At 38.1% G+C, this 27,820-nt stretch overlaps 1 protein-coding gene across 3 annotated transcripts in view; it reads left to right on the top strand.

Moving 5' to 3' along the window:
- Window positions 1-1,590: 1,590 nt before the first annotated feature.
- The window catches only part of slc12a5b (solute carrier family 12 member 5b), a 38,855-nt gene continuing 12,625 nt past the window's right edge, over window positions 1,591-27,820 (top strand). Inside the window, exons 1-5 of one of the 3 annotated variants that reach the window (XM_037773917.1) lie at window positions 1,591-1,979; window positions 24,287-24,387; window positions 24,464-24,604; window positions 26,213-26,359; window positions 27,761-27,815. In XM_037773917.1, coding sequence (XP_037629845.1) covers window positions 1,925-1,979; window positions 24,287-24,387; window positions 24,464-24,604; window positions 26,213-26,359; window positions 27,761-27,815 — 499 coding nt within the window. In that variant the 5' untranslated portion in view covers window positions 1,591-1,924. Of the gene's footprint in view, window positions 1,980-8,966; window positions 9,089-24,286; window positions 24,388-24,463; window positions 24,605-26,212; window positions 26,360-27,760; window positions 27,816-27,820 lie in introns of those variants that run through there. The other 2 variants (XM_037773916.1, XM_037773918.1) reach the window with 2 other exon arrangements.

Consider the following 27,820-nt stretch of genomic DNA (forward strand, 5'->3'; position numbering starts at 1 on the left):
CAGTCCATAATATTAAGAGATATTAATATTATTATGATATTATTATTAAAATAATCATAACAATAACAATAATAATAATGATAATACACTTTATTTACTATAGCATCTTTCACACATATACTGCAACTCAAAAGGCTCAAATGGTGGCAAACAAAACAAAACAATACAATAACACAGCACAGAATAATAGGAATAAATGAAAATTTTAAAATCTTTTATATAAATAAGTAGGATTCAAAGCTAAATTAAAAAAGGCGGCAGAATTTTAAAACCAATTCTAAAAGAGAATAACTATAACTATAATTTCGGTCCTCATTTAATTTCGAATAATTGTTACAGAACCAATCTTAAGTACTTTTAGTACCACATACAGTTGTATGTCGTCCGCATAGCTATGAAAATACCGTGTTGATGTAGAATTTGGCTGAGTGGAAACATGTATGATGAAAAAAAATGTTGAACAAGTATTGAACCCTGTGGAACACCATATGTAATGTAATGGGATTTAACACGTGCTCACCAAAACAACAGTCTCCCTGTTGAATAGGTATGGTTTTGTTTAGTTGCATTATTTTGTTTTCTATTTGATTTTAATCCCCGGCTGCTCCAGGTCACATGTCGATGTGTCGCTGTCCTTGAGCAAGACACTTAACCCTAAATTGCTCCCGAAGGCTTAGCCATTAGTGTATGAATGTGTGTGTGAATGGGTGAATGCTGACATGTAGTGTAAAGCACTTTGACTGGTCGGAAGACTAGAAAAGTGCTTTATAAATGCAAGTCTATTTACCATTTACCATTTGATGGTTATGTGCTGTTTGTCATTGTGTTTGATTTTGAAAAACAAAATATATTTAAATAAATAAATAAATAAATAGGTATGGTACCAGTTGAGGACCTTTCCAGAGATACCAACTTCATGTTTCAAACTATCTATCAGGACAGTGTGATCTATTGTATCAAATCCAGCACTTAAATCAAGGAGGACCAGTATGATGAAATAATAAAAGGACAACTATTGTAGGTTTCCCATCACTGCCTATAAATCCACTCAGATCAGTCAAGTTGTTTGTCATTTAGATACATTAGATCATTTAAATTAAAAAACAAACATGCTAAGTTAAAATCTAGTAAATAGTCTTTCCCACGCACTTATCCAAGAAACCAAAATTATGGAGACAATGCAAGCATACAGACTGGTTGACCTGCCGTGGTGCACCAGGGCAGGTCAACCAGTCTGTATGCTTGCATTTTAAATTCAACGAGTTATACAAGTGCAGCCTGCAGCCCTTCAACAGATAATGGGCCATGACCACGCAGGAAAACATAAAAGAGAGAAGCAGGGTGGGGAAGACATAACAAAAAAGGGATGAATACCTGGTAATGAAATGGAATCTCATCTTCCATCTGAAAAGAACATCAAAGGAGATGCTTAATCTCAGGAGGCACTACTTTGTCATCTGACGTGCATCCCCTCTGTCTCTCAATCCCTCTCCATCCATCCCGCTCTCTTGATGAGATGGATGATGATGAACGTGCGTGAGGGAGGGAGGGAGGAAGGGAGGGATAATACCTCCTGAATACATGATGAATGTAGTCATTGGGCTTAAAGTGACTGGGGGGCGAGTGGCGCACAGAGCGTGCATGTGAGTGACACAGAGCACCATCATCAACGCTCCCCTGCAGCCTCTCTCAGTCTCCTCCTGGAGAGAGACACATGGCATCACGCAACACACAAGACAAGTCAAAGACAGGATGAAATATTCTTGCTTCCTTTTTTTTTTTTTTTTAAACTGAGGCAAGAGAAAAGAGGCAGTGAGACGCAGAAGTAAAGCAGCATCTTGTGGCATCCAGCTTTTTTTCTAAGCAACAGGATCAGGAGCCGTGCTCCTTGTGCACAGCCTGAGGAGGAGGAGGAGGAGAGAGGATGCTGAACAACATGACGGACTGCGAAGAGGGAGAGGGGGGATCCAACAGCCAGGGTGAGTGACGCTGGCCACTGATGAGAGAGAGGAGTGGGTGGCAGTTTGTGGATGTGGATGCGTATGTGTGTGTGTGTGAGTGTCAGCGTGGGTTCTCAATGTGTGACTGAGTTGGGGAAAGTTAGGGAAACAAGATTATGTCATTTCATCTGCATTTTTGTGTGTGAAGAGCTAAGAGAGACAGAGATGGAGAGAGGAAACTTATGTCTGCTCTGGTTTTATGGACACAAAATATTAATATAATATAATTTATATGTAAATATTAATGATTCACATGTTGAGAGAATGGAAACAACAAGTGGATGTGGTCCAGTCAAGCATCCGTCCGCTCCATAGCACCTTCAACAATTGGCTCACACTTTAATAGGTTACTCTATCAAAAAGTAAGTAGAACTACAAGCCAAGTATACCTTTCTGTAGGCCTATGAGGCAAGAATACTTAATTATACTTTTCTTAAGTATATCTCAATCAAACAATTAAGTACAAGTAGGCCTATCAGCTAAGTATACTTAGACTTTTTTGTATACTTGTCAGTATGAGCCAAGTATAGTTAAGTATACTTTTGTTAAGTATATATCTGATGAGTACATTAAAAGTAATGAATGAATACCAATAGCACACTTGAATAAACTTCTTTTCGGTAAGGGATGCACTGCACTTCCTGGGGTTGCATCACTTTTTCCTCTTTCCTGTTGTTTTTTTAAAAATGAGCTGTTTATGGTCAGGTGGATGGATGAATTTGACATCTTGGTTGCGGTATTTGTGTTTCAGATGTGGTCGGTTCATGTGCCGGTAGATTCATACGTCCATGTCAAACACCTTTAGCACTCTACTACAAAAAGGTTTCCAGCGGACTGAGTGCAGAGCGTCTGGGGAAACCAGCCTTTTACTCTCAAACTCTTTCATGTCTCTCTTCATCAAGAACATCGCCAGGGGCAATATCTGCCTTTCATAATGGTACATGTGTGTGGCCCTGAGTGTTCGTATAAGTGTGTGTGTGTTTGCGTGTGTGTGTGTGTGTGTGTGTGTGTGTGTACAGTCTGAGTGTGCCCAAACATGCATGCAAATATGTCTTGGATGGCACCTTTCCATATAAATTGCAATATGTCACCAATTTCACCTTCATTTTGCTTTCATTAGTTATTATTAGAGCTGCAACGATTAATTGATTAGTCAATCGACAGCAAATTAATTTGCTACTATTTTGATAATCGATTAATTGTTTCAGTAATTTTTCAAGCAAACACATTCTCTGGTTTCGGCTTCTCAAACGTGAAGATTTGGTGTTTATCTTTCAAATATCTTGAGAGTCAACAATGAACCTAACCTGCATGTCTTTGGACTATGGGGGGAAACCTGAGAACCCGGAGAAAACCCTCACTAACACGGGAAGAACATGCCGTTTCTGTATTTGTTATATGAAATAACACTTCTGCACTGCTTACACCATTTCACCTCCCTTGTGTATTTCTTGACAGAGAAGTTAATTTCATTGGAAAGAGTAACTTGTTCCATTGCCAGCCAACTGTTGTATGTGTCTGTGAGGGAGACAGTTCATTTTAACATCACATGAAGTACAAAGATCTTGATCTTTTTTGGCTTGTTGGCTTGATTTTCTTCCCCTCGCACATCGCAGGGCGGGATTGTGAATCCACACATGTGCAGCCAAGACTAATGTATATTTGGAAAAGAGAAACTTTTCTACCTCTAAAGGACGTATTATTGTATCAACTTGCAGACTTGGCGTTCCCCCCGAAGCCTGTTATTCAAAAGTGTAAAGGTAGAAAATTGGATTACACGCACACTTACATTATATTGAGTGGAAATTCAGTCTGCAGTGATCCCTCTCTATTTTCATAAAAATTAACTTTAACCCTCTGAGACATGCGGGATCACCGGTGATTCTGACCGACATTACTGTCTTTAGAAGGTTGTAGCGGGCTCAGTCTTGAAGCTAGAGTGAAATCATGGTAGCTTGGAGGCTAAATAATGCTCCAAAGGTAGGCAACATTTTTGAGGTGGAAAACTGTAATGGGCATTTTCAAAGGGGTCCCTTGACCTCTGACCTCAAGATATGATAATGAAATAGGTGCTATGGGTACCCACAAGTCTCCCCTTTACAGACATGCCTACTTTATATAATCACATGCAGTTTGGGGCAAAACCATGTATAAATGTGTTATTTTGGCATATTCTAATGGTGTGTTTGAATATTTCTACATACTGGGGTCCCTAAACAGTCTTCAATTACATAAATTGGGTATGACTGTAAAGCTGAGACTCTTGTGGATCCAATGAGCTCAGTTGTATTCATGTGTGATGATGTTAATCCCCATAGTAGCCATTTCATTGTAGTGAGACCATTTTTTGAAATTTGACCTCACTTTATAAAATTGAGGTTTGAGGCTGTTCACATTTTAGCTCATTTGACCAAAGCACAGGTGTTACTAATAACAGTCATGAGAGTGACCAACTCTGTGCCCAGCTATGCTGCGAGCTAAACTCACTCCCAATAAAAGACAGCAGTTGGTCTTTGAAGTTTTAACTGGAGGATATTGTAAAACTCTGAAAACAGTATTAGATGAAACACCAAAAAGTCAATGGTAGTGATTACATGTCAGAAAAAGAGGAGATATCATGAACAAGAAGTAATAATACATTACAAGAAAACTGGATTAACAAAAGTATAGATTAGATTATCAAATTAGTTATTGTCCCTCAGGAACAAAAGTGTCACCAGTGAAAGAAGAACAGTAAAGCGAGCCCATGTAATTTATGTTGAACAAAGGCCACTAGGGCCACAAGTGACAATAATCAGATAAGGATAATTCATCAAGTGTAGCAAGTATAACAATAGCACAAGTAGAGAAAGTAAAATAAATTTGTTATAAAGCAATATCTATCTTAATTTAGCTAACATTAGTTACCGTTATGGACATAAACTAATAATCCGTATGCTTGATCTTCCATGAAAATCCCAGAATTGGTGTCCATGTGACCCTGAACTTTCTAAAGAACATGAAAATAAAAAACACACATCAATCAACCCTGATATTGCAAGATTGTGAATAAAAATGTGACTTCATCTTTTGCAAATAATTCCAGACTTTGAGACGTCAGAAAAAAAAATAATAAGCTTCTACAATCATGCTAGGCTCTGTGAGGTTATAATTAGGCCCAGTGCTTTGAACTTCATGCTAAAAAGTGTTGGCAGGTTTACTACCCTAGTTTGGCTTGTTAGCATGCTAACATTTGCTAATAATTAACATTAAACATAAAGTACAAGTGAGGCTGATGGGAAAGTCATGACTTTCCTTGAGGCAGATACTCCTTATGCCAGTAATTTCCAGTCCTTGTGTGTATTAAACTTTAAAACAGAGGGATTATTAACTTTTTACTTTTTAAAGACCACGATTTCAGTGATTACACCACAGGGGTGACTACTGAGGTGGCATTGGTACACTGGAGTGTGATGTGAACAGAGCACACCGAATATGAGTACACTAATGAAATACCTTCTCATTATATTCCTGCCTGATTTATGAGATCCCTGGAGGCTGCACGCTGTAAACGGGCTATAAAAATGGATGTAATCTAATCAATCAGCTCAACAGGAGTGATTGTGAGATGAAAAGAGGAATTTGTCATAGACGGTTCAGTCCTGGTGGAGGTTTACCCTACAAACATTTAAGTTTGTTTTGTTTTTTGTTTAAAAAAAAAACAGCGATCGACTTTTCTCATAAACTACTTTCCTATTCAGTTCCATATCAATGTGTCTACACCCCTTTCAGCTCTGTGTTGTGATTTATAAATTACCTTTTAATACGTTTTAAACATCGTGCAGTATCCATTAAGGCATTTTGTACAACATGCAGTCGAGGCTTTAAGAACTGATGAGTAGCAGTAGTATGTGTGGGAGCTTCCTCCTGTTTAACCATTTCAATCTGAAGACTGACTTGGAAGAACAAAAGATGTCCGTTCGCTAAAAATATTAATATAATATCTTTGAGGAGTTATGTAAATCGAGTATACTCAGAAATACCAGTTTATTAGGTACATCTCTACAGTGAAATGCAGTTCAGTAAAAAAATATCCTGCAATATCTCCTAACATTGTGAGGCTTATATTCAGTTTTTGTTAAGATTGTGTAAACTTTCTGGTAATTTCTGAGGCTGTAGTTAATGGTGTTGTTGTGTTGGACTGCAAAGTGGTGGAATGTGTATTGTCATCTTTTACTGAAGTAAAAATAGCAATATAAATATATCCTATTACAAGTTCAAAATGTCACTTATACAAAAGTATATAAATATTAGGTGTAGCAAAGTGTCATACGTAAAATGCTCATATGGCACCATTCAGACTATTCTTTTTATCATATGTTTATATATTATTGGAATATTAGTGCTGTTTCAGTGCTGTCAAAGTGGAGCTAATTCTAACTACTTTATATACTGTTGGGTAGTTGAATCTATAACAATGCAAATCTGAAAAGTAACTTAACTGTCAAATAAATTCAGTGTAGAGTAAAAAGTACAATACAACCTCCTGAGATCTAGCGGAGTAAAAAATACGAAGTTGCTTTTAGGATGGAAATACTCAAGGAAAGTACAAGTTAATGGATGCAGACTAAATATAAGAAACACATTTTAATACAAAACAATACATTACAACACAATCACATGTCGAAGTGTCCTTGAGCAAGGCATCTAATCTTCAACCATCCAAATTAGGATAGAGTGATACCTGAGTGCTTTTTCAGGCCGTCAAACTGACAGTAAAGTCTTTAAAATGGGTGAAACAGTCATTCACTCCATGTTCATAGTACTGTAGTGTCACAATGGAGCGGTAACCAAAATACTGCTTGTATCATCTGCAGCAGCTGGTGCAGGAGATAAACAAAGGTCATGTCAATGTCAAATTTTTGGCGGAGTTTATATAAAAGCAAGTATTGGCACCACGTGTGAGTAATGCAGGGTCAGACGTGAGGATTTTATTATAGATAATACTGATAGATGAAAATAAATGCACATGCAGAAAGATGCAAACAAAAACAGATAATATTAAATAAAAAAAAAAGAAAGAAGTTAAAGCAGCAAAATAAGACCACTTCTTTGTGGCTTTGGACATACAAACTCAAAATCTGAAATTAAAACATTCAATGTAAATTAATTTGAGACTTAATGTGGTCTTATACTAGTAATTCCACATCTATTTTTAAATGATAAATTAATGATTTAGATTTTTAAAATTTATAACAATATCATTTATAATCTATAATAATTTTTATTATTTTACAATTGAGTGTTAATTATCAAGTAATCCAGCATTTGCTCCAAAATCTTGTCATGTATGAGGTGTACAAGGTTAGTCTTATATATCAGCTGTGTGTTTTAGATATTTAGGACTTTTAATTTTAGCGGTTTGTTCACACATTTATGGCACACGATGGCAGGTTTGCAGGCTGCCACCTGTCTCTGTGTCCTTGTCATTTTGGTCGGTCATTACGAGCTCTGGGGGCAGATGGTCTGGAACTCCCCTCTTAGGGCTGTTCAGACTGGGAGAGATTAAACCTTGGTTGGAGGTGCGTGCACACACACACACACACACACACACACACACACACAACACACATGAAAATGCAAAATATTTGCCTGTGAATATTAGGGCTAAGGCTTTTATTGTGAAAAGCAAGAACGGAATGAATGAGTGGATTTGGTATTTGATCCGTCTTGGTTTGGTTGATGCCTTTATTCACGGTGCGAAAGCTCAGAATACCTTGTTCCGAAAAAAAAGTGCATCGCTTTTAATATTCACGTTCTCTGTGAAAGTAGCTACTCGCACTACACTATGATAAAAACAGCAAAAATAGAAAGGGATCAAGTTAAATAAATGAACTACTGACTTAAGTTTTAACTTAAAGGAATATTATTATACATTAAAGAAAACATCCTTATTAATATATTCCATTTCTGCCAAGATATCCCCCTAATTATCATACACTGGTCCTTTAATGCTTCATTTATGTTAGACACAAAAGTTGTGAACACTTAGTCAAAGTTTTTGTCTCACCCATTTCCCATCCCTTACTAAATATGACAGGAAGTTTTGCAGTGCAGTTACTAAAATTAACGGGAAGTTTTGCATTGCAGTTACTAAAATTAACAGGAAGTTTTGTAGTGCAGTTACTAAAAGTAACAGGAAGTTTAGTAGTGAAGTTACTAAAAGTAACAGGAAGTTTTGCAGTGCAGTTACTAAAAGTAACAGGAAGTTTTGTAGTGCAGTTACTAAAATTAACAGGAAGTTTTGTAGTGCAGTTACTAAAAGTAACAGGAAGTTTAGTAGTGCAGTTACTAAAAGTAACAGGAAGTTTTGTAGTGCAGTTACTAAATGAACATGAAGTTTTGTAGTGCAGTTACTAAAAGTAACAGGAAGTTTTGCAGTGCAGTTACTAAAAGTAACAGGAAGTTTTGCAGTGCAGTTACTAAAATGAACAGGAAGTTTGGCAGTGCAGTTACTTAAGAGGAAGCTTGGCAGTGCAGTTATTGAATATAACAGGAAGCTTGGCAGTACAGTTACTAAAAGTAACAGGAAGTTTTGCAGTGCAGTTACTAAAAGTAACAGGAAGTTTTGCAGTGCAGTTACTAAAATGAACAGGAAGTTTGGCAGTGCAGTTACTTAAGAGGAAGCTTGGCAGTGCAGTTATTGAATATAACAGGAAGCTTGGCAGTACAGTTACTAAAAGTAACAGGAAGTTTTGCAGTGCAATTACTGAATATAACAGGAAGTTTGGCAGTGCAATTACTGAATATAACAGGAAGTTTGGCAGCACAGTTACTAAAAGTAACAGGAAGTTTTGCAGTGCAATTACTGAATATAACAGGAAGTTTGGCAGTGCAATTACTGAATATAACAGGAAGTTTGGCAGTGCAGTTACTAAAAGTAACAGGAAACTTGGCAGTGCAGTTGCAAGCATGAGGGGACAGAGACTTCCTCCAAGTAGCCATGTTGTGCTAGAAGTAACATTAATTGCTCCATGTAACAACAAGCTTCAGACGGGACCACCAGAAGTGCCAGATTCATCTTAATTGGTTGCACTTCACATGCCTCGGTAAGCTAACGTTAGCTTCTCAGTGCTATTTTGCTAGTTTTGTTGTGTGTTTGCAACAAAGTTATTTCCATGTTCTGGCATTTTACTGTGGTTTATGAATATCTAGTATCATCGAGTGTCATATATCGACTAAGACATAGACACAATATACACAATATACACACTAACATAATAATCTTAAAACCTCTCAGATTTATCTTCTGACCTTTAGTGTGGGTCGCGACCCCCAGGTTGGGAATAACTGCTGGTCGCTTTTATCAGTCAATGTACGTTATTGAAATTAATCACTTCAACCTGGATGGTTTTAACTAAATTGCTTGTCCTCTTTCAGGTGAATGGTTAATGGCTGACGGGAAACAAATCAATTAATTCTGCTTAAAGGAACAGTTTAGGGCAATATGCTGATTCGCTGTCCAACACAGAACAAGATGAGATGCATGATAATTGTTTTTCATATTTTTGTTGATGGAGGCTAACTTGCTGAGCATCAAATGGACACATGCAGGACTTGTGGTTAAGAAGGCAAAAAAGCATATTATATATAGTGTTCCTTTAAAGGAATAGTTCAACATTTTGGGAAATACGCTTTATTCCCTATCTTGCTGAGAGTTATATGAGAAGGTCGATACCACACCTCCTGCCCTCCATAACACAACCACAGCCCGCTGAGATGGATTAATCTGCTTGCCAGATGTCGTTAGCTCATCCACTGGTGTTTGAATCTGAATCAATTTGTCTGATTGCCCATACGTTAATGCAGAGTGTCCACCATTGTAATTCCACTGAGAGAGAAGAGTCACCTGACACATTAGCATAGGTGGCTGAGTGGTGCACAAACAAAACCTCCTTCTCCTCCTAATGCAGATGACGATTCATTGCCTTTGCCAGGGTCATAGCCGAAGGCTAAAGGACAAAGAGTCACCCGTTACTACAGCATATTATCACATTATTAGTATTAACCAGAGTAACAGAGGCAGCAGCATCATTAGTATGATTGTGTTGTAATAAACAGGTAATTAATTGGGGAAACAACAGCAGTTACTAAAAGCCTAAGAATAATACTTCAACATGAGGGATATTGTTTGTTTTGTTTAGACATGAGCAGTCACGTAATTGTGCATGAGGAATTATCTCATCACAGAGGACTGCTGCATTATTTAAAGCTGCTCTCTTAATGCCATATAAAGGATTTTCATATCGCTCCTTCTCGGTAATTTCACTGATGTGTCCTCAACTGATTTACAGCTTTAATAGACTGGCTCAAGGCAGGAAACGCACTGTACATTTGTCAATGCTGATACAGGTTTGACATGTCAGATTTACCTTTCACCTCCAGCGTGTGGCGGATGCGGTTACCGAGGGCAGGTTTTGAACAGTGAGCAACAGGAAGATAAGTCATGTCAGTGATTACCAGTAATCCTCTGACGAGCTCTTCAGTTACTGAATGAAGAGTGTGTCAGACACTGACTTTAATCCATAAAGAGTGAGAGGTCACACTGTGGAAGTTGGATTAAGAATATTGTGCACATTTATAGAGATTGATCCAATTCATTATGCTTAATGTGAACATGGTCCATTTTATTTCACAATAAACCCACCTCATGTCTTCTTATTGGACGAGCCTTGGTACGTCGGATAAACACTTTCAATAACCTACTGTAGATGATGTAACATCACTGCACTATTGTTATTGCATGCTGTGATGTTAATATGTGTCATCATACAGAGGGGCCTTTATTTACCTTTATTTTGGCACTTTCCTTTAATGATTTTGGTTGGAAGTAAATTATTAGGGTGGTCAAACGATTAAAATAGTTAATCGCAAATAAATCCCACATTTTTTATGTGTTCAAAATGTACCTTAAAGGGAGATTTGTCAAGTATTTAATACTCTTATCAACATGGGAATGGGCAAATATGCTTGCTTTATGCAAATGTATGTATATATTTATTATTGGAAATCAATTAGCAACACAAAACAATGACAAATATTGTCCAGAAACCCTCACAGGTACTGCATTTAGCATAAAATATATGCTCAAATCATAACATGGCAAACTTGGGCCCAACAGACAACAAAAGCTGTCAGTGTGTCAGTCTGCTGACTTGGCTATGACTTGCCCCAAACTGCATGTGATTATCATAAAGTGGGCATGTCTGTAAAGGGGAGATTCGTGGGTACCCATAGAACCCATTTTCATTCACAAATGTTGAGGTCAGAGGTCAAGGGACCCCTTTGAAAATGGCCATGCAAGTTTTTCCTCGCCAAAATTTAGCGGAAGTTTTGAGCGTTATTTAACCTCCTTCTCAACAAGCTAGTATGACATGGTTGGTACCAATGGATTTCTTAGTTTTTTTTTTAGTTTCATATGAGCCCGCTACAACCTAAAAATCGCAAGTTGCATTAATGCGTCAAATAAATTAGTGGCGTTAAAACAAAATTTGCGTTAATGCGTTATTATCAGGTTAAGTTTGACAGCCCTATAAATTATTCATTAGGGTCAATATTGTGTAACATCAGATTGCTTCCAGGAAACATATGCAAGAGAAAAATTAATAGTATGTCAATGTCTTCCAAAATTACCTGTACGAGCGCCCCAAAAAAGAGAGCGATTTCTGATCTGATGTAGTAACGCTCTGTTGGGCCGGACATTAGACAGAGAGGGATCGATTTTAGATGTTTAGACTGTCATTTACAATTCTACAATTTCATTTAGCTTTTTATGAAAAGTTCATGAAAAATGTATGAAAATAAGTTTGTCATGGTGGTATTGTGCAAAAATTGTACCTAACACCCATTTGTGCAGCATTTAGGTCAATTCTGACGATGCAGAAGTTGTACTTTTTTAGTACGTTTATGTGCCCAAATCATGCAACCTGAATTGTTTTTTTGTCCACTTTGGGGCAGCACAACAAGCTGTAAACAAACATAAACTTGGTAAACAGTTGCTTATTCATACATCCAGCAGATACAGAGCAACTTTAGCATTCATTTAGAGTCGTGTGTCTGACCACCTGATGATCCAATATTCACTCTCTTTTAGCTCTGTTTTTGGTCTCCACCAACTCCTCAGAGAAATATTTGGCTCTTTAGCGACTAAATGTTTCACTATGTTAACCAGCTAGTCTCTAACTGTGTCTGTCTGCTTTTTGGTGCTGATCAAGTAGTACACAGTGTTCTTTAAACAGTAAAGTTGTGGCCTTAAAACCAAAACAGTGTGTTTATAGAAGCTAAAAAAAAAAGCTCAGTAGAGTCGAGGAGAGCTGCAGAGTCGGGGGATGATTATCTGTGGGTTTGTCGACACCTTTCACATTACACATTTGATCCATTGATAATATAAAATATTGGTAATAGCAGCTTTAAGATTGGGGCAAGTGTTTTTCTGGTAATAAGAGCCACACATTAAGATATGTTACGTCTTCCTTGTGCTCCCCTGTGACACCTACTTTCTGCAGCACTTTGCAGTGACATGACTCACTGAGGCTCTGATGGCTTTACTAAGACCATGATCACACTACAGAGGTCGACACTGTGAGATCCAGGAGCAAAGCGATTGAACTGGGGAAAGAGAAGTGGGAATAGTGATAGCGCTCTCCTCTAATCCTCCCAGTGAGCCACAACATCTCTCCCAACCAGTCGTCTTAGATTGGAGATTATTAAAAACAGTGCGGTCTAATCCTTTCTTCCTCATCACTTTCCCCTCCCACAGCTCACTCTCAGCGGTCCAGTCACTTATTTCTCTGTGCCATAGAGCTCCATTGTTGTTCCAAAACTGTTAAAAACACATCAGTGAGGCCCACTTTTAGCCTGACTGACGTGTTCCTTCATTACAATAAACAGTAGTTTCCACACTCCCACATACACGGAAATACTCCTACTAGAGCACCAGATCTGCAGCTGAAAATAGTCCCTAAGAAAATACACAAATTACTCCTGTTTGAGTAAAATTTGATAGAAACTACGGTGTAAAGTTTCATCACAATACGACATTATATTGATTCTTTGGACAATGATACGATATTTGATGATATTACAAAGTCTGCCAGGTGGCGTTTTCGATTTGACTCAATTCATGGGCCTGCAATTGATATGAGACGATTTCATATGTCCATTTAACACAATCAGTTATATTCATATCAACTCAGAAAAAGCAACTAAAACATGATTTTACAATTGTATTACTGGGCTCTGTATGAAGGAGGTGCATTTGGACTTGCCATGGGAATTTCAAAATAAAGGCATATCTTAAAGATGATGTTTTCACTTGCATCGATGATATTGGATCGTTGATCATTTAATCGATATATCGATCCAGGTTGATATATCGTTACACCCCAACTAGAAACTACAGTGCCCAGCTGTACTTTTGACCCGTTTCACTGGAATTGAGTCTGAGAGCCACAGACTGGGTGGGTCAGAAAGTTGAGAGGGACTAATGCATTGTTGAATTTGATCTTTTCATTGGATTTGTTGACAAAACTAAAGAATTCCTACAGTTCGGGTTTCTCTTCTCCCATCTGTCAGTTTACTTTATCACCATTTCTCACCATTACATACATCTATAGAAACCTTTCATTTGACTCTCATATCCCCAAAGTGCCTTTACCTGCACCTGTTTGTTGTATCCATGCACACTCATACCATGTAAAGGAGAGTGATCCAGTAAATAGTGAAGATCCCTTTCCTTTATATCATATGGTAAAATCCCCCTTATTAACCTTCATACACCCTCGAGTGCATCTATCTGTGGATGAATCATTTGCTGTTCCCTTGTTGGGGAAAATGTGGAGAACACTCAGTTACTGCCTGGCCCGCGGCCTGGGATTTGTTTTCATCTAAAAAGTACAGATGAGTCAGTCATTACAAAGACTTTTGGTTGCTTTTCTCTTTTTTTTTTCGTAACAAATAGGCCGAGGTCACTTTAATTATGGGAAAATTGCTTTAGAGCTTGTTCCATTGATGCTAAATCTGCTCCCCACACTCATGTTCTTGGTTCACGGCTTCTATTATATCAATTGTACACTCTTGTGTTGTCTAACTGGAATCAAGACGATACTTTCTATAGGTGTAAAAACTTAAAGGAAAAGTTTGACATATTGGGAAATATACTTATTTGGTTTCTTGCCGAGAGTTAGACGAGAAGATTGATAACATTCTCATATCTGTGAGCTAAATATGAAGAATCCATAGCCTGGCAACCAGCTGAGACTCTTGGTTTGATGTTAAGTTAGAAATATAATGTTTGCTCCTGTGTTTAGGCTATACCTCCTGTATTTACACACTACAGCATATGTGGGTCTGTGTTGCATTGCGTCTTCTCACCACATCTGAGCCTCTCCTGGCTCACAAACACGTGAACAAACACAGGAACAGGGTGGCCTCATTATCAGCAGAGTTATACAACGAACCAGTTCTCACCAGTAACCGAGTGCTATTCTCTCTGGCCAACACGCCCGTACGTGTTGGAGAGACAGAAGTGTAGAGTGATATCAGAGGCAACAACATCGGTTTGACACTAAAAAGTGTCACATCTGGAAATGTTGAGGCTGGTTTGAATTCTGAGCTGTTTTTTGTCTTGAAGCACCATGATTTGATCTGTTGACAAGTTGAAGGGTGCAATCAAGTTTGCGTTCCTGATACATGTGTCTCTTGGACTGGTGAAGTGCTAGTGATAGAATTATTATCTCGCCATCAACACGCAAACTTCAGGACTTTATGCAAATGTACCACATGAGGCAGCTGATGTGAAAGTTCTGTTTGGCTGTAATATCAAACCAAAACTAAGGGGGATGTTACTGAAACTCCACACTGGGCTATTTTGACACGTGTTGTGCGTGTCTGGAAAACAATGGAGCGCAATAGAAAGTATTTTCTGCTGCTGAACATTAGATTTCGGTTCAAGATAAGACATTTTTGGTAGTGCAAGCATGTATTTATCAGAAGAAGAAGGCTGTATGTGGGGATATAAGAACTCCCACTGAGCAATTTGACATTGTAAATATGTTTAACAGATGTATATTATGGGTCTATGTGTCTGTAGACGTTTAGTTTAGATTCAAGGTTGAAAAGTAAAAGTTCAGTAGACATCTAGTCTTAGCCTCGACGTTGTTTCAATCTGTGAATCTGTCAATTAACAAACAGTTATACTGTAAATGCGGGGTGTGGGCAGTGCTTATGTTAAAGATTTACAAGTTTTATGCATTTATAGAATAAGTAATAATGTTTTTAAATTATGGTCTAAAACCGGGCTATATGTAGCCAATAAATCCTGTGATCTATATCAGAGCTAAAGCATAAAGGCGATGTTGAAAAGACATCTGCTGCTCAGTGGGTTGATGTTGTCTGCTTGAGAAAAAGATCAGTGATTGAATGAATCAAAAAATTAAATCAGTCTGGGACACACTGAGCACAAAGCAAAGCTGTGGCTGATCATTAGTTTTGAAGGCATTTGATCATAAACCAAAGCATTGGACAAATTTAAATTCTGACCTTATCCAATGTTCAGGGATCAGCAAAGTGATTACAATTGATCCAGACAGGAACGTGGATTATGTGAACCAAATTTCTGTGGCTAAAAATGTATTCATGAGGTTAGGGAAATGAACGAGCTACTTTAATGTCGGGCTGCTTTTGAGAAGCTAACTTCACGTGTCTTCATGCTCAAATCAGAAACTGAAGAACCTCCAGATTATTTTTGAACATTGAATGACTTCTGCAGGACATTGGAGTGAGGTGAGATCAGCAAGTATCTGTGTGCCAGACACACTCCAAATTAGAAGCAGTGAATCAGGACTATTAATGACTTCCACACATCTTAGCCGAGATGTGTGTCAGCTGGCATATTGGCTGCCTGCGACTCCGTTAATCCAATGCAAGTCTGTTAAAAACTGTAATCAATCTGTTCGTTAGATTTTATGAGATGAAAGAGGCAGTAATTTCATTCTGATGGGAATGTTATTAGTTTTACAGGGATTTGGTCATAAACAAAATATTGGACTAATTCAAATTCTAACCTGATGATAGTGCTAGAAGAAAAGTTAGGCAATGGCAATCTATCCAGTAGGTTTTCAGATATTTCAGACTGGACGAAAGCATTACTAAAACACTTTTTAAAAGAGAGTCCAGCAGGTGCAACAGAGATCCAAGTGACAACATAATTCATCATATGATATTGCTTCTGCTGCAGAAAATGCCATCATATGCCACCATCGTTTAACTCAATATTCTGTCCTCATTCCTGTTTTAATGGCAAGTTTCCATTTTTGTCAGAAAGCATCACATTTCAGTGTCACCCCCGCTGACTACAATCTGTCTGAGAGGCAGAAACACAGTCAGGCAGCCGGCTGTGTGCAACACAGAGTGTCAGTCAGGAGATAGATTTAAATTAAACAAATGACTTCATGGAATTAGCTTTAATTCCTCAGTTACAGCAGGGGAGGTGAAAATGAATGAGGTATGTGTGTGTGGTTGCTGTGATTGTGACGTTTGCTGTGCAGCTGATTGGTGCAGTTCGCTCACATGCAGAAGTTAATTTCTGCCTTCCTCTGTGGCCTCCAGCAGCTGCTGGATAATCCCCTTGAGCCTGCGTCCTATTAAGCTTTTAAAAGCCGGTATAAACTGTCCATTTTGTAATAGCCATGTCACATCAAGGGTACAAATCTACACCGCCCACTGCCTTTCATCTGCATGCTGCGGTCAACTCGCAATCACAGCTCGGCCTGCTGCAGCAGCATCATTATGAACGTTTTCAGATCTTGTAATTCTGTAGTGATGTCATCATTGTGAGCCGATCACTTCTTATCAATAGGCTTGTTCGAGATGAACTGCGCCTCGCCTGGAAAGTAGATGAGATTAAGCAGCAGCAGGGGGCGGTGAGAAAAAGACAAAGATTGATGATTTATTAAATCAGTAAACATTGTAAACATGAGTTTATCTTCTCAATTGCTAGTTTCAAGTCTTCTTCAATACAGCATGATGTTCATTTAGTGAATTAGGGTCCCATTTAGAGTCAAATAGACCACAAAGCAGGGTATGCTTTAAGGCGTGGCTACCTTGTGATTGAGAGGTCGCTACCACGGCGTGTTCAAGATTGGGAGTTGTCCGTGTTTTCATCTTACAACTTTAACCCTTTCACAGTGTGTTTTCAGTTCATGAAAGTTAATTATATCCTTTTTTGGTCGCCTGAAAGTGTCTCATTAAGCGTTCGGTTGTACTTAACTCCACCCTCTCGTGTCACTTCTGGTTGCAAAAAACCAAGATGGCGACGGACAAAATGCCCAACTCAAGGCTTCAAAACGGCAGTCCACAAACCAATGGATGATGTCATGGTAACTCTGTCCACTTGCAGACCACATTCAGATAGTTTGTAATTATATATATGTGGAAATGTGTGTGTGTTTGGCATCGTATTCTATCCTTTATGTCTGCCTTGTAAAGCACTTTGCAATTACTTGTTTTTTTTAAGTATAAATAACTTTCATTTATATTTTATCAGCCACACAAGATGTATTTGTTAACAGATTAAACCTTTGTTACACAACATGAGACTGATAGCCTACAATCTAGCATTAAATATTACAGTTATACAGAAAATTTGTATTTTCTACAAAACGTGTTTGTTGTCAAAACTAAGAGCCAATCAGTCAGGCGTTTCCCATCATGCCTTGGGTTTTTGCAGTCGGGGGAGAGCTGCTGCGGCCGCCTCGATCTCATGAGGTTATCGTTGCCTACGTGTGCATGATGTCAGAGCAACTCGGGATCAAGTCAGATACAAACCTAATCTCATCTCGAACAATCCTAAAAGTCACGTCTGTCTGTCCTGAGGATAAAACAGGGATGTAGACAGATAAATCTTTGAATCTGCTGAACATTTGAATCACATACTTATCTGCAATGTTTTGTTTTCAGGGTACATTTAGGACAAATCCGTCATTTAGCTATTTGCTTGTGTTTGCGTGTTTGCGTGTTTGTGTGTTTGCATGTGTGTGTGTGTATGTTTGTGTTTTGGACAGATCTCGACACAAACATCTCCCTCAAACATAACCGCATAAACTGATGTTGTAGTTTAATATAGAAGCAGAGCAGAGCTCCAGTTAATGAACTCTGTATGCACACAGTTAACCGTTTGTAATGTCAGCTCATTTATTATTTGAAATCTGTAGTTTAATATCTTCTGTGCCCTTTTCCCTTCAAGCACTGAATTAGCTAAATCATAAAGGGTTAGAGCACTATAAACACCCCAACTTTGAGGTGGAGGCTGGGTAATTAACTTTTGATTGTCTTTCCCAGCCTCCCTCTCCACAGCAGAGTTCACACTGTGAACACACACTCGTGGTCCCCAGTAGATTTGACTCTAGCGCCACCATGAGGTTGATATTTTTGGCTTTTAGTAAAATGTTTCAACAACTATTGGATGGATTACCATGAAATTTGGTACAGATAACCATGAATTGCTCTTTGATTAGATATGAATATGTATCTCAGATTTATACAGTAAAACATGACTGAGCCATTAAAGGCTGAACTTATTTACTTACAATCTAAACTGCGTCACCCAACCATTCATCCCTGCATTCATCTCTGCATATACTGAGATACGGGCTGAAAAATTGCAAATGCAATTTTGTGTTTTAGAGGTGCATTCGAAATTAGTTTTAGCGCATGCAATGCATACAGACAAAGGAATACAAAAGAGCTCATCCTGGGGCAGTAATTTGCTGTGGACAAGATGAATATGGGTCAGATGGGGTGACTCATCCTGATCTGACCCGCACATTGAAGACAAAGTCCACTCAGTACTTTTGTGTCGTTGCTTCACATGTTCAGCCCCACAGTGAAACGTCACCTCAAATACACTCATTGTGTCTTTTCCCTCATGCTTTAATGGGCTTCTGCACCTGATGTGCGTATTTTCTGCTTCTAGATTATATATTACAGTTAAGTTTTCATTTCTGTGGTGGTGTTTGGGAGTTGAAGCTTTGCGTGGCAACTTTACATGACAGTTTTTCTTGATATTCTCAGGTAGGCTTTACAACTGAATACAGATAAATCTTAAGTGCTGTTCACACCCGTATGAACCTTGTATTTCTCATCAGTTGCAGGAATTTATCTATGTAGGTCACTTTCGACACTCTTTAATCTCCCAGCCAATGATTCTTCTGTGTTGTGTAATCAAAGGGAAACTGTTGTCTGTGCTTTGATTTCATCAGACGTGCACTAACATTTCATAAGGCTCACATATACTACAGGTTGTCCAAATTGTCACAGACATCTTTTAGCCACTTGTGAGCTCAAACAGAGGCAGAAATCCTCGGGCAGAGCACTTCTAGTTGTGTCACAGTTAAGGCTAAAGACCAAAAATGTGTTATTCTCCCTGCATTACAGCCCCAGGTAGCACTGCCAGACAACCTGACTCAGTTCTATATTTTAAAACATTTATAAACATATTTTGAAATCACATGTCTGCAAGAGACCCAATAAAAAATATTTGGAAAAAAAATGAAAAAAGATTTACAATATATATAGTTTTATATAATAAAACTAATGTCTTACATTTATTTTAAATGAGCATAATGTTAGAGGTAGTCTAATACTTGGATGCATACACTTTATGTCTCCACAGTTACAATAGATTGTAGTGATGTGACCTTGCACTGACAGCAACAGCGACTCTTTCATGCTGTGCAGAGTAAGCATGTTTGATCCATACCGCCGGGCCATTAAGGTCTTTGTAAACCAGGATTAAAATCTTAAAATTATTGCTAAACTTCCCAGGATATTTGAGAGATGGAGCACTGTGGTCAGTTTTAGTTCCTCTCAATAAAACGATCTTCTTTCAAATGCCTGAAAAGAGCTTTAAACCATCCAGGTCAGAGCAAGTTATTCAGAATTGCAGTTTGAAAATATTTTAGTAATATGACTGAATGACTTAGTGCAACACATCAGGGCAGCGCTAAAGATAACTTCAGTTGTACTAATCGACTGACTGAAACTTAATCAATGACAATTCTACTAATCAATCAGTTATTTGTGTCTTTTATCCAGTGAAACTCTTGTTTTTTTCAGATTTTCTACAAAACTGTCAACTATCAAGGGAAAATAAATAGTTGGGTGTCATCTGCATAGCTGCTATATTCGATCCTCAAGTATCATCACTTGTAGTTGTTTTAAAACTGGTAATATAGGCCACAAGAGTTTCATGCCGCTGGAAAGAAATACAGACAATTTCTCTGTCTGGAAAATTCTTCAGAAACTTTAAGGTCTTCCCAGTGCATGTCAGTGGTCCAATTTATGCTGAATCCATGCCTTTGTGCTCTGAGGAATAGGAAGTTATAAAGTCAGTCGTGGTTCATAATATGTGATGTTTCACACAGCTGAGCCCTCGCAGGGAGAGCAGGTCTTTATGCAGGAGGATTTGTGAAGAGAGTGAAACCGTTCAGTTAACTACATCTCTCGTCTCGGACAATATACGTCACCAACACCAGCTAACTAGCTAACTTAGCTATGACCACACAGAAATGAAATGTTATCTTACCTGATGTGTTTTATCCAGCGACTCCTGGTCTTTTTATCAGCCAGGAAGAGAAAGAACAAGCGAGACGCGTTGCTCATGCGAGTACATCCCAGTATGAAACACACAGACATTGTAGCTTCAGAGAGAGAGAGAGATGTCACTTACGCGACTTTTGGGTTTCGTCTTTCTAATTACGTATTTTCACAGTCTGAAACTCCGACTTTCTTTATTTGTAAAATGATGTTTTAAATTGACAAACATCATATGTGTGATTCTTGACGCAATTCAAAGGGGATCAAAAAAATATTTATCTCTCTCCGTTGACTACCGTTTATATTTTTTCCGAAATAAGGTCCCATTGGATCCACACGAAGGAGTGTGACTTAGGCTTTCTATTGTGACACTGACATGTTGATAACACTTTATAATAAGGTTATAAAATGCATAACTTATGCTTTATAAATGCAGGAATTAATACAGGATATGTCATGAATTCTAGTTGCTCACTATTAAGAAAAGATCAAGTCAGTAGTTCCCCTTTAATGATTGTTAACTCACAGTTATTTCATGAATTAGCTTCAATCAGCCTCTCTGAAAGCAGAATCTGTTCTCATAGAAATATGAAGCTGTTTTTATCAAACTGGTAGTCAGACGCAAACATCTACATGTTGCTGCATGGCCCTTATTATAAAGTGTCACTGACACATTTCTAAATGCATGATTCGGGCAGAAATGAAGAAAACTACTATGACAGGCGAAATTAGGCTGATGTAACGTCGTCTGTCACAGTAATGGATCAGGAGATCGATTCCAGCGAGACCTCGGGTTGGTTGGTTACACTCCAAGGTCACTCTCTGATTGCAGTGAAGGATGAGGAGGGGGATGTGGTTTCTAATCTGAGTTAGGAAACACACATGTGAGGTGTGCTTTTGTACAGCTTGTAAATGGATGATTGTTGACATTTGTGGGGTATGAAATACACAAATAGCTCAGCACAGCTTTTATTGTTGTATGTATGTTCTGCAGTGTAATGAAGGTTTATTACACAACACTCACCATCCCATGGGTAACACCTCAGGGCCGCCAGCGGGAATCCATCACTGCTTATTTACTGCTGACTTTGACACGCAAATGTTTTAGCAGCTCATTAAGGGTCAGGATGAAGAAAACAGAGGCTAGATCAGATCCAGACTGAGAAGTGTTTGGTTCAGTTAATTTGCCTCCACTAGAGCCCCAAAATGTTTAATATTTAATAAAAAAAAAAAAAAAAAATGTTCAAATATATAAATTAACCAAAACATGTTGAAATAATTTAAGAAATGATTTAAAGTCAACCTCATTACTTTAAAAAGTTATATAATTTTTATTAATGACACTTCATAACTTCAACGTCACCCTTTTAATTCAGAATATCACACCACAGTGTTACCACAGAAATATGAACAACTTATACTATAAAAAATATGTCACAAAACACATACAATGCTTATACATGCACAGAGAGAAGCCCTCAAACACACACACACACACACAAAGGCATGTCGTAAAACATGGTTTTAAAAGCTGATTTCACTCTAAGCCAAGAGCTGAAATGAGCTTTAAATGCAGATTTAAAATCATGGTGGATTACAGAATACTCAGGTGGTTGGCTTCAACGTAATCTAAACTGCAACTAAGAGTAGAAATAACAGACCTGCTGTGATCCTTAATGTCACAAAATGTAGTTTGACTGGTCAGGTCCTCGTTATTGTCTGCTGAACAGTCTGAGATTATTTGCTTCTTAACCTATAATTAAAGCAAAGTAATAATCACACTTAAAGTCATTTTAAAGGTCTTTTCACATCACTAATGAAGAAGTCAGGAGGAAAGTGGGATATGTGTTGTGTTCAGGTATTGATAGAAAGCTGATAAAAGCTCTAATCCTTCATGCATCTCAAAAAACGACATTCAAATTGAAATGCTGTCTAATCCAATTTGACAGGCAGCGCATCTTTAGGGGAGCAGTCCGTCGTTCAAAGGATTATGTGCTGCGTGAGAGCAGTTTGGCTGGCATTTGACTCTCCTCTTTGCTTTAAAGATTAGTGTATAATGCTGCTGCAGCCTGGGGAACTGAAAGAGACGACTTGATTGTGTGGCTTTCACCGACCAGGAACAGGATGTCCCCTCATGTGGCTCTTTTTCGCAACTTGTACAGGCTTTTAAATGTCATCGTACTCCAAGATAATTTAGCATACCATTTTTACTGCTTTAGAGGTAGACAAAGAGGAAGAAGGCAAAGAGATGAGATATAATGAGACATAATGAGAAGTCATATGGGTGAGGAAAATGTGATGCCTCAAAATGTGAACATAAATTCAAGACTGTCAGACTTGGATTAAAGAGGAGGTGTTCACAGTGCAGACAATCCCATAAAAGAAGATAGGGCTGGGCTATATATCGATATTAAATCAAGATTGTGATATGAGACTAGATATCGTCTTAGATTTTGGATCATAATATGGCGTAAGTGTTGTCTTTTTCTGGTTTTAAAGGCTTCATTACAGTAAAGTGATGTAATTTACTGAATTTACCAGACTGTTGTAGTTGTTCTATTATTTGTCTTTTACACTTAGTCATTATATCCACATTACTGATATATCTCATTGTGAAAGAAATCTTTCTGGCTTTTTCTTAATTTTATATTGTGAGTTATATCTTGTCTTCTCTGTCTCTTCTGTCTGTCTTTGTACAAGCCTGTCTAACCTAGAAATTACATTTATATTACGTTACGTTACATTCCCTTTTGTCCAAAGCGACGTATAGTAAGTATATTCAAACCATGTAGGAGCAAGAGCCTGATATCCAAAATTGGGAGTGCATAGTGTACAATACAACTAAGTGCTTAGTGGTGTACTTTATTTTTTAAGAAATGAGGCATAATGCTTGCAAGGATTGTAGATATGAAGACTGGAAGGGTGTCTATATACTACTAATATGCAACAGCAAATGTGTTTTGTATGAAATGTAATGCTGCCTGGATCACATTTTCTGTCAATAAAATGTGGAAAGGTTGTTAATCAACATATCTGTCATGTCACATACTCAATATATTTCATTTGTTTTTTCTACAAAGCATGATTCAAGGTTTTTATGGTCATGTTCAGGCACTAGCAGCATTTGGTTAATATTATGAAAAGATCATAGTTCTGGTTTAATATTGGAAAAAGTCAACAGTTATTTGAAGCACAAGACAAGACTTGTTTACCAAAACTGTGATTTCTCCCACACCCGAGATTCAGGACGCGAACTCCGCTCTCTGGGTCAAAGTCCTGTGATTTGTACGCTCCTCTCTATGACTCACATGCTGTATATAAATGAAGCACGTTTCCATCCAAAATAATTGAGAAAACAACCTATTTTTTTTACTGTATAAGACGGTAATCAAATGCTCCACAACAAGCAATGAGTGGCCACAAGATGAGATGTGAAGTCTTTAATCAAATCCCTTATTCCAGTAGAAAACCAAATCAAATCCTACACTGGTCCGTCCAGTATTAAATTCCAATTGATGGATATTTTCATCACACTAATTTGATTTATTAAAAATCTACTATTCATTTTGGTGTCAACATAATTACATCATGTCTGCGTGCAGCTGTGAGTGAAGACGACTCTAAATCTGCTGGTTGGTGTTTCTGTGTTTCAGGTGATGGGATGCCCAAAGAGAACAGTCCGTTCATCAACAGCAGTGCAGCCAGCGACGCCGATAAGAGTCAGTATGACGGAAAGAATATGGCTCTATTTGAGGTGAGGAGAGTTTTCACAAACCAGTATAAAACAAACAGTTTCATAAATAATATAACTGTGTGTTTGTGTGTTGCAGGAGGAGATGGATACCAGTCCAATGGTCTCCTCTCTGCTCAGCAGTCTGGCCAACTACTCCAACCTGCCGACAGGCAGCAAAGAGCACGAAGAGGCCGAGAATAACGAGGAGGGGGCACGTCCGTCTAAAAAACCTGTCAAGGTAGAACACTTCGAGTGATCCGTTCATCCCAACCCTGCTGCAATCTGAACCAGAAGAGCAGGTTTATCAGAAAAAAATATCATAAAACTAACTAGGAGGCACCAGAGAGCAAAAGTTTATATACTGTATGCTTTTATATTTATTCCTGTTGTCTGTCTTCATATTCATTCATGATTGTTTAAATAGGTAGATACTTTAATAAACACACATATGTCTTTATAGGTGCATACAACCACATCACAGTGTGTTATAAATAGGGCTGTCAATCAATTAGAATATTTAAATGCAATTAATCACATGATTGTCCATAGTTAATTGCGATTAATCGCAAATTAATCTCACATTTTTTATCTGATCAAAATGTACTTTAAAGAGTTGTCAAGTATTTAATACTCTTATCAACATGGGAGTGGGCAAATATGTCTGCTTTATGCAAATGTGTGTATATATTTATTATTGGAAATCAATTAACAACACAAAACAATGACAAATATTGTCCAGTAACCCTCACAGGTACTGCATTTAACATAAAAAATATGCTCAAATCATAACATGGCAAACTCAAGCCACACAGGCAACAACAGCTGTCAGTGTGCTGACTTGACTATGACTTGCCACAAACTGCATGTGATTATCATAAAGTGGGCATGTCTGTAAAGGGGAGACTCTTGGGTACCCATAGAACCCATTTTCATTCAGTAAGGGGTTAAGGGTAAGCGCAATATGAAGACGCTGCTCAGGCTGAGTCACGCGAAGGATCCTGCGGCGCGGGCATTCAAGAGCATCACCGGCTTTCCCCCCGTGGACAGAACACAAGCAGTTACTTTGATCTGTCCCTTCATCTTTCACACACATCTCCTCATAGAGCGCTCTGCAGAATTTAAACAATTCAGACTTTAAACGACAAACAAAGACTTGATCTGATAAATTATTTTGTTTTCTGGTGTATTCTTTACACTGTCACTTTTTTGATAGTGTTAAAAATGTAAAATATTCTGCCCTCTGCCTCCTGGTGGGAAATGCAACCAGATACAGTAGTTAAGAAATTTGTAATTTAAGGGGGAAAGGGTTATCAATCTTAACATTTGGCCTAATGGGTAAACTTTTCTTCTACACATTGGCAGATATTCATGCAGCATTTGAGAACTGTCAGCAACAGAATAATGATCGATGGACAGATGTATGTAGATATTTATTATTCATACTAAATGTTTGAATTTGTTGCTGCCATTCAAACAGATTCACTGACAGAAACAATGAGGAAAAAGGAGAATGAACATCTGTCTTCCCACTTCTCTGCAGAGAGGTTATTTAGAGGAAATAGACCCATTTAAAGTGAACAAAGAGCTTGTCTTCCTCTCCTCCACCGGATTACCATCTCTTTGTTTGAAAAGAATAAACCTCTTTCTTTCTAATGAAAGAGTTGGACAGCATTTCATGAATTTAAAAGGCAGAATAGATTTATGGAGACAGAGCCTGAACAACAAAGTGCACGACTGACAGATTATAACCCTCAATTTAATCCATTCACATGGAAAGTAAGATGAGCGAGACTGAAAACTAAGACAAAAACTTTGATTAATCACTTTCCATGTTTGTGTTTCTCAGGCTCCACAGCTGGGCACTCTGATGGGCGTGTACCTGCCGTGTATCCAGAACATTTTTGGAGTGATCCTCTTCCTGCGGATGACCTGGATGGTCGGGATTGGAGGCGTGTTCGGCTCCTTCATAATCGTCTTCATGTGTTGCTCCACGGTGAGTACATCTGCTGTTGTTGTGTAACACGACCGCTCGCTATAACTAACTGCTGTTCTCAGAAAACAAATGTTACATTAAAATATGCCTCATAAATTTAATGCAGGACAAGAGAGCTGTAAACATCCATTTACAAGATTATATCAATTTTAAAGTAGTTTTTCAGCACACGCATAGCCAATTTGGGTAATATGTGATTAAACTAAAGGCTGCTATAATATATAACATGTTGTATAATTATAATTTGCATCGCACAGATGCTGCTCCATCAACAACCAACTCATGTGGAAGTCTTTAGGGGGAGATAGCAGGTCAACAGTAGATGTCACATAGAAGTGGTGTACATCATCTGAAAGCTGGGAACCCGAAGATTAATTTGAGATGCAGTTCAGCACTGTGTGTCAAGTTGTTCTAATATAATAAAACATAATTATTTAATAATGTAATTATGTAATAGTTATTATGTCTCATAAGTTGTTGCAGCAATTTTGGGGTTGATACCATTTGTTACACAGATTTGGTGCTAAATATAACCATTTTTTAGTTAAAGAATTGATAAAAAATGATCAAGAGCCCTCCAGAGCACCACATTAGGATACCAAGACCTTGAGGAACACCATGGATAAAGCCATGCTGTGATTTGGTATCAAAAACGTTTGACATTTGGAGATTTCTGTAAGAATTGCATTTTTCTGCGATTGGATGGCGAGCACTTCTGTTCTGGAAACTGCTCAGAAACCCCCTTATTGTCAATCTATCTAGGAAAGCCATCCATCCTCTCTCTAGGTCTCTAGTTTGTGGTTATAAAATGTCATGAGGCTGTGATTATCCTAGAGGTCACCACAGGTCATTTTATACAGTGAGGTCAAATTTCAAAAAATGGTCTCACTACAATGAAATGGCTACTATAGGGACTAACATCATCACACATGAATACAGTTGATTTCATTGGATCAACAAGTCTCAGTTTTACAGTCAAACCCAATTTATGTAATTCCAAGACTGTTTATGGACCCCAGTATGCAGAAATATTCAAATACACCATTTTAGAATAGGTGAAAATAACACATTTATGCTGCATGTGATTATCATAAAGTGGGCTGGTCTGTAAAGGGGAGACTCGTGGGTACCCATAGAGCTCATTTTTATTCACATATCTTGAGGTCAGAGGTCGAGGGACCCCTTTGAAAATCACCATGCCAGTTTTTCCTCACCAAAATTTAGCCTAAATTTGGAGCGTTATTTTGCCTCCTTCCTGACAAGCTAGCATGACATGGTTGGTACCAATGGATTCCTTAGGTTTTTCTAGTATCATACATTCACTCTAGCTCTAGGTTAAAGGTGATTATTAAAATCCTAAATTTAGCTTAAACCTCCTCTGTTGTGTGCTGCTTTTTTCAGACGATGCTCACAGCCATCTCCATGAGTGCCATTGCAACAAATGGAGTCGTACCAGGTGAG

Source organism: Sebastes umbrosus, chromosome 6, assembly GCF_015220745.1.
Source record: "Sebastes umbrosus isolate fSebUmb1 chromosome 6, fSebUmb1.pri, whole genome shotgun sequence".
Lineage (NCBI taxonomy): Eukaryota > Metazoa > Chordata > Actinopteri > Perciformes > Sebastidae > Sebastes > Sebastes umbrosus.